At 45.9% G+C, this 14,632-nt stretch overlaps 1 protein-coding gene across 3 annotated transcripts in view; it reads right to left on the bottom strand.

Moving 5' to 3' along the window:
• LOC309390542 (disks large homolog 2) overlaps positions 1–2,459 on the bottom strand; it is a 303,450-nt gene extending 300,991 nt beyond the window's left edge. For all 3 annotated transcript variants that reach the window (XM_081949959.1, XM_081949958.1, XM_081949963.1), the window contains exon 1: positions 2,017–2,459. In XM_081949959.1, coding sequence (XP_081806085.1) covers positions 2,017–2,364 — 348 coding nt within the window. In that variant the 5' untranslated portion in view covers positions 2,365–2,459. The remainder of the gene's footprint in view (positions 1–2,016) is intronic.
• Between the last annotated feature and the right edge of the window lie 12,173 nt (positions 2,460–14,632).

A 14,632-nucleotide genomic window follows, 5' to 3' on the forward strand; every position in this document is an offset into this window, starting at 1 on the left:
CTAGAAGACCTCCAAGGTCCCTTCCAAGGTCTGTTATTCTATCTCTATTTCTACCTGTAGATCCCCAAGGTTGGAAACATATATTTATGCACAAGTTAGACTAAATGCACAGGATATTTTTAAACAATTTGTATCATTACACCATTGCTGATTGTCTGGATGCAATGGGATCTCCAGGAAACATTTGTGAAGGACTTCCATAAAGTACTTCTTTAGAAAGATTTTATCATAGAGGTTTCTGGGCGGGTAGAGACCAAACTTTATTATTTGTTATTTTAAAAATCTAGGCCACCAGGTTGATAAAATAAACAACACGGGGGCAGTCTGTTGCCTTTTAACATTCTTTTTTGAAGAACTCAATTCAGACTCACAGTAATAAAAATTGCTCATAGATAGTCACAAGAATAGATTAAACATTAGAATAAACATTAAAATGCCATTTTCCTTTACCATGTGTTTCCTTTCAATGAGTGGAAATCTATAGTGCCTTGCAAAACTTAGCATTCATAGGCATAAAATGAAGCTATTCATTAGAGACTGAATTCTCGTTATTCGCTTTCTTTTCATGTAAATAGTAACACTTCATAAAATTCTCGGGAGTTTTCCAAACTCATAATAACACAAACATCTTTCTTGCTAAAACGTATACCATGATACATGTAAAAAAAAAAGATGTTGAGACTCTAGAAAGAGTGCAGAAAAGAGCAACAAAGAGGATTAGGGGACTGGAGGCTAAAACATATGAAGAGAGTTTGCTGGAACTGGGTATGTCTAGTTTGATGAAAAGAAGGACTAGTGGAGACATGATAGCAGTCTTCCAATATCTCAGGGGCTGCCACAAAGAAGAGGGAGTCAAGCTATTCCCCAAAGCACCTGAAGGCAGGACAAGAAGCAATGGGTGGAAACTAATCAAGGAAAGAAGCAACTTAGAACTAAGGAGACATTTCCTGACAGTCAGAACAATTGGTCAGTGGAACAACCTGCCTCCAGAAGTTGTAAAATGCTCCAACACTGGAAGTTTTTAAGATGTTGGCTATCCATTTGTCTGAAGTGGTGTAGGGTTTCCTGCCTAAGCAGGGGGTTGGACTAGAAGACCTCCAAGGTCCCTTCCAACTCTGTTATTCTATTCTATACCTACGCTTCTGTACTAAATTAAACTTTAAGTGCTTTATTCTTCCTTTTAAATCAGAAAACTATATTATTCTTCATTTATTTACACCATGTTCTCAGAAGGACCTTTACACTAATTTCTTGGTTTATAGATTTGACATTCTTTCTCTTTTTCTTTGTTCTCCTTAACATCATTTCATAATATTAAGACCAGTAAAAAAAAAAATTGAGCAAAATTTTAACTCGGGGGGAAAAAAACAGATCTGATATCTTGATGTTTATAGAAGGGAGACAATTATAGTTATCTCAATATTATCAGCGATCAGAGATCCCTTTTGACTTAATTTTTTGCATTGCTTAGATAATCTCTTGTACGTTGATTCTTAGCATAACCAGACCCAAGCAACAGTGCCTGGGGGTGTCATTTTCAAAACTTCAGACCACAACAAATTCATTATACATGCTGCACGTAGAAGACAAGCAAAATAAAAATCTTATTTCATCCTAGATTTTTTTGGCAGATATTCCTCTGTTAAATTATTATTTCAGTCACTCTCTTTTTCTTCTTTCCTTCTGAATCATTTCAGCCGCTTTTAAAGATACCACTTCCCAACACAATGACAACGAACGAAGGTTAACCCACCGGCCAATGTTACAAAGCCACGATATGCCCGGGGAAAAGGGGAACCAAACTATAAAGACAGTACTTTAAAAAGAGAGGATAAAATGTTTCTCCAAAGCCAATTCCTGCAAAATCATCTCTTTACTCGCACATGGGACTATCATAAAATGCACCACCAGGCTTAAGAAGTTTGATGTTTCCAAAACTGAGGGCAGATTGATTTTTACCTGCCTCGATTTGGGAGTCTATCCGTTCTAGGCAACTTGGGAACGAAAGACGCTCACCTGTATGAGTTCGTGCCAGTTGTGGGCACAGGTGCACTCGGTGCTTCGACCTCTGCTCATCCCCTTTACTTTCGCCAAGGTTTTCCTGGAGTTTCGTTGCGCATTGTCCCATGTTAGGGGGTGACATCTCGTCTTAGCTTGGGACGGAGTCGGACACAAAGGTCCCGAAGCTGCAGCGGATGTTAACGCCTGGCCGTGGTGCTGATGATACCCACAGTGCCCTGGTGCGTTTTCCTGCCAACTGGAGGGACAATGGACCCCTCTGGATAAAGTGGGCATCCCTCTGGTAGGCTCTACCCCGTCAGATTCATGGCAGCAGCTACGCTGCCGAGGAAGGTACGTCTTCATGGCAGGAGACCGGGATCGGATCCTGCTGCCCACCTTCCCTTCCTCAGCAGACGGAAGGTCCTGTTTCTGTAATACTGAACACTTTTGACAGCTGCTATCAGCAGTGCATCGCGGGAGCAGGGAGAGGGGAGGGGAGCCGCACACAGCATCATCTGCTGGTCGCTCTTTTGTCAATAAATGACTCGACTCACAGGGATGCTTGCCAGCAACCCCGGCTGCTGCTGCTGCTGATGGCAGAAGCGATCGATGCTTCCCCCCAACAGCTGGGGTGAACTTCAAACCCGTCCCTTCTAGGATGACGGACACGGGGAAGGAGGGACAGAAGGCAACCAGGAAAAACGCCGATAAATAAAAGAAGGGCAGTTGTGGAATTCTGACTCTTGATTGCCAGGCGCAAGGAGCAAATTCCTGGTCTTGCTCTGCCTATTTTAACTAACGTGTCCGGCTCGCGTTCGACTTTCTCTTTGGGAAGAGCTAACCTATGAGGTTAATAAGCACGGCTGTTGGACTTCATACAATACAATACAATACAATAGTAGAGTTGGAAGGGAGCTTGGAGGTCTTCTAGTCCAACCCCCTGCCTAGGCAGGAAACCCTATACCGTTTCAGACAAATAGCTATGCAACATCTTAAAGACTTCCAGTGTTGGGGCATTCACAACTTCTGGAGGCAAGCTGTTCCACTGATTCATTGTTCTAACTGTCAGGAAATTTCTCCTCAGTTCTAAGTTGCTTCTCTCCTTGATTAGTTTCCACCCATTGCTTCTTGTTCTACCCTTAGGTGCCTTGGAGAATAGTTTGACTCCCTCTTCTTTGTGGCAACCCCTGAGATATTGGAACAATGCTATCATGTCTCCCCCTAGTCCTTCTTTCTCTTAAGCTAAACATACCCAGTTCCTGCAACCGTTCTTCATATGTTTTAGCCTCCAGTCCCCTAATCATCTTTGTTGCTCTTCTCTGCACTCTTTCTAGAGTCTCTACATCTTTTGTACATTGTGGCGACCAAAACTGGATGCCGGATTCCAAGTGTGGCCTTACTAAGGCCTTATAAAGTGGTATTAACCCTTCACGTGATCTTGATTCCATCCCTCTGTTGATGCAGCCTAGAACTGTGTTGGCTTTTTTGGCAGCTGCTGCACACGGCTGGCTGCTATTTAAGTGGTTGTCCACTAGGACTCCAAGATCCCTCTCACCGTTACTACTACTGAGCAAGGTACCACCTATACTGTACCTGTACTGAAAGGGAAGGGAAGGGGATGCCACAGTTATTCTTGGGACAAGTTGAATGTTGGTGGATCTCCTGGGGATTGAGCCATGGTTGCAGAGTGGTTAGAATGAAGTGTTGCAGGCCAGCTCTGCCCCATAGCCAGGAGTTCGATCACGACCAGCTAAAGGTTGACTCCGCCTTCCATCCTTCTGAGGGCAGTAAAAGGAGGACCCACATTTTTTTGGGGGGAAAAGATAGAACTTAGAATAACTTTATTGTCCCTTTGAATGTACGCTAATCGGCATACATTCAAAGGAAATTTCGTTGCATGCAGCTCTCAAAGGGTCTCCTCCTCTAATATACACCACATAAACACAGCAAAATAAATAAAGAAATATGCGGACGCTTGTAAATTGCACAGTGGATGCTGCAAAACACTACAGAGTGGTATATACGTCTAAGTGCTATTGGTATTGGTCCACCCGTGGCCCATTTTTGTTCCCAGGAGACTGCAAGAACTACTAAGCCCAAAACGGGGTACGGGGATCGCACACGCATGCACAGAGGGGCGGGGGGGGTTGCCCCCGCGCTTTCAGCATGCGACGACAAAAAAGGTTAGTCATCAGTGCTCTGTAGCACTTCAGACAAATGGCTATCCAATCTCTTCTTAAAGACTTCCAGTGTTGGAGCATTCACAGCTTCTGGAGGCAAGGTGTTCCGCTGTTTAATTGTTCTCACTGTCAGGAAACGTCTCCTCAGTTCTAGGTTGCTTCTCTCCTTGATGAGTTTCCCCGTGTTGTTTATTTTATCAACCTGGTGGCCTGGATTTTTAAAATAACAAATAATAAAGTTTGGTCTCTACCCGCCCAGAAACCTCTATGATAAAATCTTTCTAAAGAAGTGCTTTATGGAAGTCCTTCACAAACGTTTCCTGGAGGTCCCATTGCATCCAGACAAGCAGCAATGGTGCAATGATACAAATTGTTTAAAAATATCCTGTGCATTTAGTGTAACATATGAATAAATATATATGTCCAACCTCGGGGATCTACAGGTAGAAATAGAGATAGAATAACAGACCTTGGAAGGGACCTTGGAGGTCTTCTAGTCCAACCCCCTGCTTAGGCAAGAAACCCTACACCACTTCAGACAAATGGATATCCAACATCTTCTTGAAGACTTCCAGTGTTGGGGCATTCACAACTTCTGGAGGCAAGACGTTCCACTGATTCATTGTTCTCACTGTCAGGAAACTTCTCCTCAGTTCTAGGTTGCTTCTCTCCTTGATTAGTTTCCACCCATTGCTTCGTCTCCTGCCTTTTCTTTATGTAACCCAGGCCAGCAGAAGATGGATTCATTTGCAGTGCTTATAAAACATCTCCAACCATGCTGACTCTGAGCCACATGCAATTCCCAATGCCATAACGTGGGTTAAAAATAAACCAAGATCATGTTCATCCAGGTGAGTTGTGGTTCTCCCAGGTACACATAATGGCTCAGCCTCGAGCATCTTCTGCTAAGCTTGCAAAAAAAAGGAAACTTCATTGCTTAAAACCGACCTGCTCCTAATAACTGAACAGATGTCAAATGATCCAAAATTTTAAACTAGTTGAAACAGAGTGCACCAATTACACTTTGATATTGGAAGCCCCCAATCCAAACATTACATAGTTGAAATAAAAGTAACATCTAGACAAATTTGCTCAAGGTTGACATGTATAAAGGAAGCAAAGACACATCTCGAAATATATCCATCCATCCATCCATCCACCCACCCACCCACCCACCCACCCACCCACCCACCCACCTACCTACCTATAAAAATGGCTGTGTGTGTGTGTGTGTGTGTGTGTGTGTGTGTGTGTGTGTTCCAGCAGAACTCTTGGGCCGCTGAAATGAAAAGGACTGAATTATATCTTTAGTGTCAAGTCACAGTACTTTTGACAGTGATAGTGTGCATTTTGGATTCAGGTTCTGTTAAGATACAGCCTGTTGTGCCTTAAAATGGCTTCTACTGTACAGCTAGTGGAGTTGCCATGGTAAAGGCTTCGCAGTACTCCACAAGGGGGCTCCCTCTAATATAGGATTGGGATAAATACATACCCGGGCTACGCTGGGTTATCAGCTAGTATTAAATAAATACTAAGCCCCGGATCTGAGAGTAAAGGACATCATTGAAATAGCACCTTTTCCTACCCAGGTCTAAATGGCATGGATGCCATTGGAACCACCTAGCTATAAAAAGTGTGAGAATTAATTCTCACGTGGTTAGAGGAAAACTTGATAGCAATAGCTCTTATGTTGTGCCATGCATTTATGAAGTGGATGTTTTGTTTCCCCAATGTGCAGATATGCACATGGTTCACTGCTGCCAACTCATAAAACATTGGCATGTTGTCATAAGTTGCCATGGTGAGGAAAGGGGGCGGGGAGCGCATTCCACGCATACCTTCGGCTGGAGTCGGATTACTACAGCAGGCTTGTGAGACATGCACCTCATTGGGGAATGTGATTTATGACACAGACTGAGGGGAGGGAAGGAACAGGGGTAAAGTTCAGCCATAATTCAAATGAGGTTAGACCTGACTGCAATACGGTATTGCCAAAATAGTGTTTCTAATAAATGACTGGTTTTCTTTTGAAACTTGGCTCGAGGCTCATGAATTAATTAGGGCATCTTTCGGAAACCTGACAACTGCATTGTCCTGCATATACCACGTTGCTCAGTTTGTGTCTGGGTGTTTTAGGAGACCCCCTCTTCTTTGTGGCAGCCCCTTAGATATTGGAAGGCTGTTATCATGCCTCCCCTAGTCCTTCTTTTTCATTAGACTAGACATGCTTGGACCTCAATCCAAGGAATGTAAAACAAACAAACAAACAAGCAAACAAACAAACATGGTTTTTCCACTGTGCTCTTCTGGGATTTCCAATTCACTCTACAGAACTTTCCAGTTTAGTCTACACAACCATAACTTTCACCCAGATAGGTTAGCCATCTGGAGAGAATAAGGATGTTAACTTATTCATTTATTTATATATTCCATTTCTATAGCTGGCCATCTCAATCCATGCACGCATAAATAAACAAATATCACTTTAAATGTCTGAAAAATGCTAAGCGAAATCCCAAAGCTGATAGAAGAGTCCTCTTCTGGAAATCTATCATCCCGCCTCAAAAAAGGAGCCAGAAATGGGCTGAGAGGCACCGTATAGCATCCCAAAGATCTAATTACCTTAATTCAACAGCAAAACGCTTCTCTCTGAAAGAGACGAACTCCTGCATTTTTTCATTTATATTCCAAATTTTTTCCCAATCCGCTAGATCTATGTTATAACCAAAATTTTTGGCCCATGCTATCATACATCCTTTAACTATTTCTTCTTCTAAGTTTATTTCTAACAAATATTTATACATTTTCGTTATAAATTTGTTTTCTGGGCCAGTTAAGATTTTGTCTATTTGTTGCAATTCCGTATATATTCCATATTCTTTTATATCTTTTTTATATCTTGATTGTATTTGGAGGTATGGCCACCAATCTATATTGATATTATTCTCTTTTAGTTCCTGCATTTTTTCAGTTCAATTGAAATTTCCGTCCCGTTTCCCCCAATGGGACCACGCTCCAAGTTCAAATTTATTTTGCAGCAAAGCAAATGATGACTGCAGCTCATTAAGCCATCCATGAAACGAGAAGGAAAATGTGGCTTTTTAAGATGCTGTTCCAGGACTGAACCTCTACTTGGGGGCAAGGGGGGGGATGTATTATTTGAAGTTTCCACCAGGTGGCTCAAGGCTCCCTCTACAAAGGAGAAAAATAAACAAGCTACAACAACAACAACACACACACACACACACACACACACCGCCTCTTGTCCCTCTAAGCCAGGGGTGTCCAAACTTGGGAACTTTAAGACTTGTGGACTTCAACTCCCATGCTGGCTGGGGAATTCTGGGAGTTGAAGTCCACAAGTCTTAAAGTTCCCAAGTTTGGACACCCCTGCTCTAAGCGTTGGAGGGCTGCTAAATGCCGGGTTTAGAAATACTGAATAATGTACTTTGCTCATGATGAGTCACTATAAAAATATCTGGATAGAGTGACAGTCAATCATTTTGAGAGGAGAGGGGAGGGGAGGAGAAAGAGAGAATGAGAGAGAGAGAGGGAGGGAGGGAGAGCATGCAACGTGAACCAGTACCAACGCAGGTAGGAACCCACCACTAGTTGGGACTACACATTGTTCTGTAACGAATTAAAACCCACCCCCCTCCTATAAAAATAAAATATCCTGGGAAACATTGAAAAGGCAGAATATTATATTTCCCTGGATAAGAAATGGAGAAATCCAAGCCCCCATTAGCACCAAAAGCCGCTTCTGGACGTCGATTGCAGTCGCGAGGAGCGCACGGAGAAGAGCGCAAAGTCCAGTGGAGGCAGGAATGTTCTTGGCGCTCCCGAGAACCTTCCTGCCTCCGCCGGTTGCCGGTTGCCCAGCTGGCAGGGCCCCCCGCAAACCTCCTCCTCCTCTTCTTCACTCCCCAAAGGCTCTTCTCCTCCTTACTGGAGCTCAGCGGGAGCCGGGCACAAGGGATGGGAGGAAAACCACACCTTGGTAAACTTTGCCGGGAAGGGAGGTAGGGAACCAATGGGGGGGGGGAAACGCCCCGGTGCTTTGCTGGTGGCCACGACTCCTAGGCAACTTCGGGGAGGTCCTAGGAGGCCGGCGCGCCTCACAAGCTATCGCCCGCGAATGGCAACAGAACGGGTGGGAGGAGTGAGGGGGGGGGGAGGCTCTCCGTGACGAACCTCTTCTAACCGGTATGGTAGATTTCTGGAACCTCTTCTACCGAAGAGGTTAGAACCGGCAGAAACCCACTCCTGATGTTTTTAGGCAGGAAACAGACTCACTCTTAATAGCCCCCACCTTTGTCAATGGGCCATTAAAAGGCCTGAGCCAGTCTATTCTACATAACAAATATCCCCCTTCAGTTCCAGGGTGATGGGATTAAGGCGTGATAGTATTAGCCCTTTACCCATCTCACCACAGGGCACCTGGGAAGAAGCAAAGCTCAACCAAACCTGGACTCAAAGCACAGCCTAGAGAGCTGCCCTGCATGGCCCCATGGGAGTCGGACAACCAATCAGAATGCAAGCTCAAGATCAAATGCCAGAGAGGACATAAAACCAGGGACTTTCAGCATCTCAGTCTCTTTTCTTCTTCACCCAACCTCTGGAAGCATCTAATGATCTCCCTTTTCTGTTCAGGAGCTCAAGCCATGTGATCCTGTCCACCATTAAACCATCTTTCCAAGCAGCCTCCATGTTTCCAATGTCTTTTTCCCCACTTGGAACTGAACCCAGAAGGACGTTTCTTCCAACAGTGCTAACTAAGGTGATTTACTGAACAGGCCTATTCGTAAGAAACTTACTCAACAATGGCCAGCACTAAATTGGAGCTAGATAAGAATCAATGGAATGCAAGAAGCGTTGGACTGTTTATGGGAATGTAATGATTCTAACCTGATTACTCACTTGCTTCCACCCCCTGGCTCTGCCTGATCTTCTCGTACAGTCCTATTTCTAAATAGGTACAGAGCAGGGGTAAAATTCAGGAGGTTCTGAAAGGTTCTGGAGAACCAGTAGCGGAAATTTTGAGTAGTTCGAAGAACTGGCAAATACCACCTCTGGCTGGCCCCAGAGCAGGGTGGGAATGGGGATTTTGCAGTATCCTTCTCTTGGAGGGGGAGGGGATGGGGATTTTGCAGTATCCTTCTCTTGGAGGGGGAGGGAATGGGGATTTTGCAGTATCCTTCTCTTGGAGTGAATGGGGATTTTGCAGTATCCTTCTCTTGGAGATTTTGCAGTATCCTTTCCCTGGAGTGGGGAGGGAATGGGGATTTTGCAGTATCCTTCTCTTGGAGGGGGAGGGAATGGGGATTTTGCAGTATCCTTCTCCTGGAGTTAATGGGGATTTTGCAGTATCCTTCTCTTGGAGATTTTGCAGTATCCTTCCCCTGGAGTGGGGAGGGAATGGAGATTTTGCAGTATCTTTCCCCTGGAGTGGGGAGGGAATGGAGATTTTGCAGTATCCTTCCCCTGGAGTGGGGAGGGAATGGAGATTTTGCAGTATCTTTCCCCTGGAGTGGGGAGGGAATGGAGATTTTGCAGTAACCTTCCCCTGGAGTGGGGAGGGAATGGAGATTTTGCAGTATCTTTCCCCTGGAGTGGGGAGGGAATGGAGATTTTGCAGTATCCTTCTCTTGGAGGGGGAGGGAATGGGGATTTTGCAGTATCCTTCTCCTGGAGTGAATGGGGATTTTGCAGTATCCTTCTCTTGGAGATTTTGCAGTATCCTTCCCCTGGAGTGGGGAGGGAATGGAGATTTTGCAGTATCTTTCCCCTGGAGTGGGGAGGGAATGGAGATTTTGCAGTATCTTTCCCCTGGAGTGGGGAGGGAATGGGGATTTTGCAGTATCCTTCTCTTGGAGATTTTGCAGTATCCTTCCCCTGGAGTGGGGAGGGAATGGAGATTTTGCAGTATCTTTCCCCTGGAGTGGGGAGGGAATGGAGATTTTGCAGTATCCTTCCCCTGGAGTGGGGAGGGAATGGAGATTTTGCAGTATCCTTCCCCTGGAGTGGGGAGGGAATGGAGATTTTGCAGTATCTTTCCCCTGGAGTGGGGAGGGAATGGAGATTTTGCAGTATCCTTCTCTTGGAGGGGGAGGGAATGGGGATTTTGCAGTATCCTTCTCCTGGAGTGAATGGGGATTTTGCAGTATCCTTCTCTTGGAGATTTTGCAGTATCCTTCCCCTGGAGTGGGGAGGGAATGGAGATTTTGCAGTATCTTTCCCCTGGAGTGGGGAGGGAATGGAGATTTTGCAGTATCTTTCCCCTGGAGTGGGGAGGGAATGGGGATTTTGCAGTATCCTTCTCTTGGAGATTTTGCAGTATCCTTCCCCTGGAGTGGGGAGGGAATGGAGATTTTGCAGTATCTTTCCCCTGGAGTGGGGAGGGAATGGAGATTTTGCAGTATCCTTCCCCTGGAGTGGGGAGGGAATGGAGATTTTGCAGTATCTTTCCCCTGGAGTGGGGAGGGAATGGAGATTTTGCAGTATCCTTCCCCTGCAGTGGGGAGGGAATGGAGATTTTGCAGTATCTTTCCCCTGGAGTGGGGAGGGAATGGAGATTTTGCAGTATCCTTCTCTTGGAGGGGGAGGGAATGGGGATTTTGCAGTATCCTTCTCCTGGAGTGAATGGGGATTTTGCAGTATCCTTCTCTTGGAGATTTTGCAGTATCCTTCCCCTGGAGTGGGGAGGGAATGGAGATTTTGCAGTATCTTTCCCCTGGAGTGGGGAGGGAATGGAGATTTTGCAGTATCTTTCCCCTGGAGTGGGGAGGGAATGGAGATTTTGCAGTATCCTTCTCTTGGAGGGGGAGGGAATGGGGATTTTGCAGTATCCTTCTCCTGGAGTGAATGGGGATTTTGCAGTATCCTTCTCTTGGAGATTTTGCAGTATCCTTCCCCTGGAGTGGGGAGGGAATGGAGATTTTGCAGTATCTTTCCCCTGGAGTGGGGAGGGAATGGAGATTTTGCAGTATCTTTCCCCTGGAGTGGGGAGGGAATGGGGATTTTGCAGTATCCTTCTCTTGGAGATTTTGCAGTATCCTTCCCCTGGAGTGGGGAGGGAATGGAGATTTTGCAGTATCCTTCCCCTGGAGTGGGGAGGGAATGGAGATTTTGCAGTATCTTTCCCCTGGAGTGGGGAGGGAATGGAGATTTTGCAGTATCCTTCCCCTGGAGTGGGGAGGGAATGGAGATTTTGCAGTATCTTTCCCCTGGAGTGGGGAGGGAATGGAGATTTTGCAGTATCCTTCTCTTGGAGGGGGAGGGAATGGGGATTTTGCAGTATCCTTCTCCTGTAGTGAATGGGGATTTTGCAGTATCCTTCTCTTGGAGATTTTGCAGTATCCTTCCCCTGGAGTGGGGAGGGAATGGAGATTTTGCAGTATCTTTCCCCTGGAGTGGGGAGGGAATGGAGATTTTGCAGTATCTTTCCCCTGGAGTGGGGAGGGAATGGAGATTTTGCAGTATCCTTCTCTTGGAGGGGGAGGGAATGGGGATTTTGCAGTATCCTTCTCCTGGAGTGAATGGGGATTTTGCAGTATCCTTCTCTTGGAGATTTTGCAGTATCCTTCCCCTGGAGTGGGGAGGGAATGGAGATTTTGCAGTATCTTTCCCCTGGAGTGGGGAGGGAATGGGGATTTTGCAGTATCCTTCTCTTGGAGGGGGAGGGAATGGGGATTTTGCAGTATCCTTCTCCTGGAGTTAATGGGGATTCTGCAGTATCCTCCTCTTGGAGATTTTGCAGTATCCTTCCCCTGGAGTGGGGAGGGAATGGAGATTTTGCAGTATCCTTCTCTTGGAGGGGGAGGGAATGGGGATTTTGCAGTATCCTTCTCCTGGAGTGAATGGGGATTTTGCAGTATCCTTCTCTTGGAGATTTTGCAGTATCCTTCCCCTGGAGTGGGGAGGGAATGGAGATTTTGCAGTATCTTTCCCCTGGAGTGGGGAGGGAATGGGGATTTTGCAGTATCCTTCTCTTGGAGGGGGAGGGAATGGGGATTTTGCAGTATCCTTCTCCTGGAGTGAATGGGGATTTTGCAGTATCCTTCTCTTGGAGATTTTACAGTATCCTTCCCCTGGAGTGTGGTGGGAATGGAATCACTTTCAGCCTAAGAAGGATGCAGCATTAAACCACTTTTGAAATCTTGCCAAGAAAAGTGTAGGAATTTGTTCAGGCAGTTATTGGGAGTTAAGAATGAGGGGATGGGGATCAAAGGAGGAGGGAGGAGGAGGACATAAGAAGACTAGGAGGAGGAAGAGAAGAGGAGGAGGAGGAAGAAGAAAAGGAGGAGGAGGAAGAGGAGGAGGAGGAGGAAAAAGAAGAGAAGGAAGAGAAGGAGGAGGAAGAGGAGGAATTGAAAAAGGAAGAAGAGAAGGAGGAGGAGGAAGAGGAGGAGCAAGAAGAAAGACTAGGAGGAGAAGAGGAGGAGCAAGAAGAGGAAGAAAAAGAAGAGGAGGAGGAAGAGGAAGAAGAGGAGGAGGAAGAAAAAGAAGAAGAGGAGGAGGAGGTGGAAGAGGAAGCAGAAGAAGCAGAAGAAGCAGAAGAAGCAGAAGCAGAAGAAGAAGAAGAAGAAGAAGAAGAAGAAGAAGAAGAAGAAGAAGAAGAAGAAGAAGAACAACAACAACAACAACCTTGAGTTTTTTTCTTAAACTTCCCATTTTTCTGGCTAAATTCATGCTCTACTTCTTTACTTCAAGGCCAACAGCTCTATATTCTTTTACACATATCCAAAGAGCACTTTCCCCCTAGACCAGTTCCTTAACGTATCAGCAAAAGATTTAGTTCCATTGCTGGTTTTGCGGCTGAGCAAAGTTTGAAATTACCATCATCAGGCATTTAATCTTCTCTCTCGGCTTCAGCCTTCCGTCTGATCAGCATGCTCCAGGAGAAGCAAATTCCGAAGGGAGAAAAAAACCCATTGCCTTCGTGCCTTGGTAGTGAACGATTCTGCATTTTAATGACTCGCTGGCAGGAGTTCCCTTCGTTAGCAAGGTTTTGAAGTAAAACAAAAACGAGAAACTGGATCTCAAACCTTTACTCCTTCTTTGCCTAACGCTACCAACCGGAGTTAAACCTTTCTTCTTCCTCCTTTCTCTCTTAATTTGCCATTTCAAAGCATCTTTTTGCCTTGTTAAGCACTCCCATACAACATGACAAGCCCTTGACCCTTTTGTGAGCTGCACCTGTTCCTGTCTTAACAGGAGGTGTTTTTCTCCTCTACTCGATACAAGAGGCTTACAGTAGTAGCTGAGTAGAGGAGAAAAACACCTCCTGTTAGGACCTCCTGTTTTTCTCCTCTACCCAGCTACTACTGTAAGCCTCTTGTATCTGTTGTAGCCCACCAGTGGAGCTGGCAGCAGATTCGGACAGTGAGAAGGAACATGGGCCAGTCCTGGAGTCTGGGGAAGGCTCCGCTAAGGGCTCTGTGTTGAAGGCAGAGAGGGGGCCAGAGCCCTAAGCCAGTTATCAGCTGCCTTCAGAATCAGACATCAGTGAGGCAGAGGAACAGCTGGAGCCTGTTCCCAGTGTGCACATGCGTAGAGTTGCCAGACGAAGGGAACAGCTAAAGAACAGGGGTGGACTTGGGAGTAAGGCCATAGGTGGAAAGTAAATGGCCCCTCCCAGAGGAAATAAAAGAGGAGCAAAAGGGGAGTGGACTTTGCAGGAGACAATTAGTTCACTTCATTGGTTCATGACTCTCCGACACTCCTTGCCAAGTTTTGCAGATATTAGCCTAGCAGCTCTCCAAGCCAGAGAAGGTCTGTGACTGTAAATCCTCCTTTAAAAGACTTTGCTGGATGTGGATGAGCAGAATTCATAGTAAATTAATAAAAGGGTTTTTTGTCGGGACCAGGAGTTTGCTTCATGCTCTCGAGAAGCTTCGGTCAGAACAGTATCCTCAGAGCAACCAGGGAACATGGAATGAGCATACCGAGACAAGCTCCATTGGCATGCAGTCAATGCAACCCCTATTCAAAAGTTGCCTTCTGCCTTGTCACGTAATTAAATTTTATGACGCTATGAATTTGTTCCCGCAGATTAGCTGAACTTTCTGACTGAACTTGTGCCAGGGCAAAGACAGGGTTAGGATTAGGATTATACTCAAAGCAGTGGTGGGTTCCGGATCCTGTTGCAACTGGTATGGTGCAACGGGGCCCGGTATCCACCACATGAATGCGTTCAGCATGCATCCTTACCTCCTGCAATGCTCCACGACACTCGAGCTGCACTGCAGAGCGTGGCGCAGGCACCGTACGCTCCGTGCGCAGAAGAGCTCAAATACAGGTAAGGAGGGCAGGCGGGCGGGTGGGCCCTCCAGAGCACCGTACCGGAACAGTATGTGGTGCTCCCAGCAGGCAGCGGTACGCCTGTACCGGGGCGTACCGCCTGCAACCCACCACTGTCTCAAAGGCAAGAACACAATGATATTAACAGA

This window comes from Natrix helvetica (genome assembly GCF_964273705.1).
Source record: "Natrix helvetica genome assembly, chromosome: 4".
In the NCBI taxonomy this organism is placed as follows: domain Eukaryota; kingdom Metazoa; phylum Chordata; class Lepidosauria; order Squamata; family Natricidae; genus Natrix; species Natrix helvetica.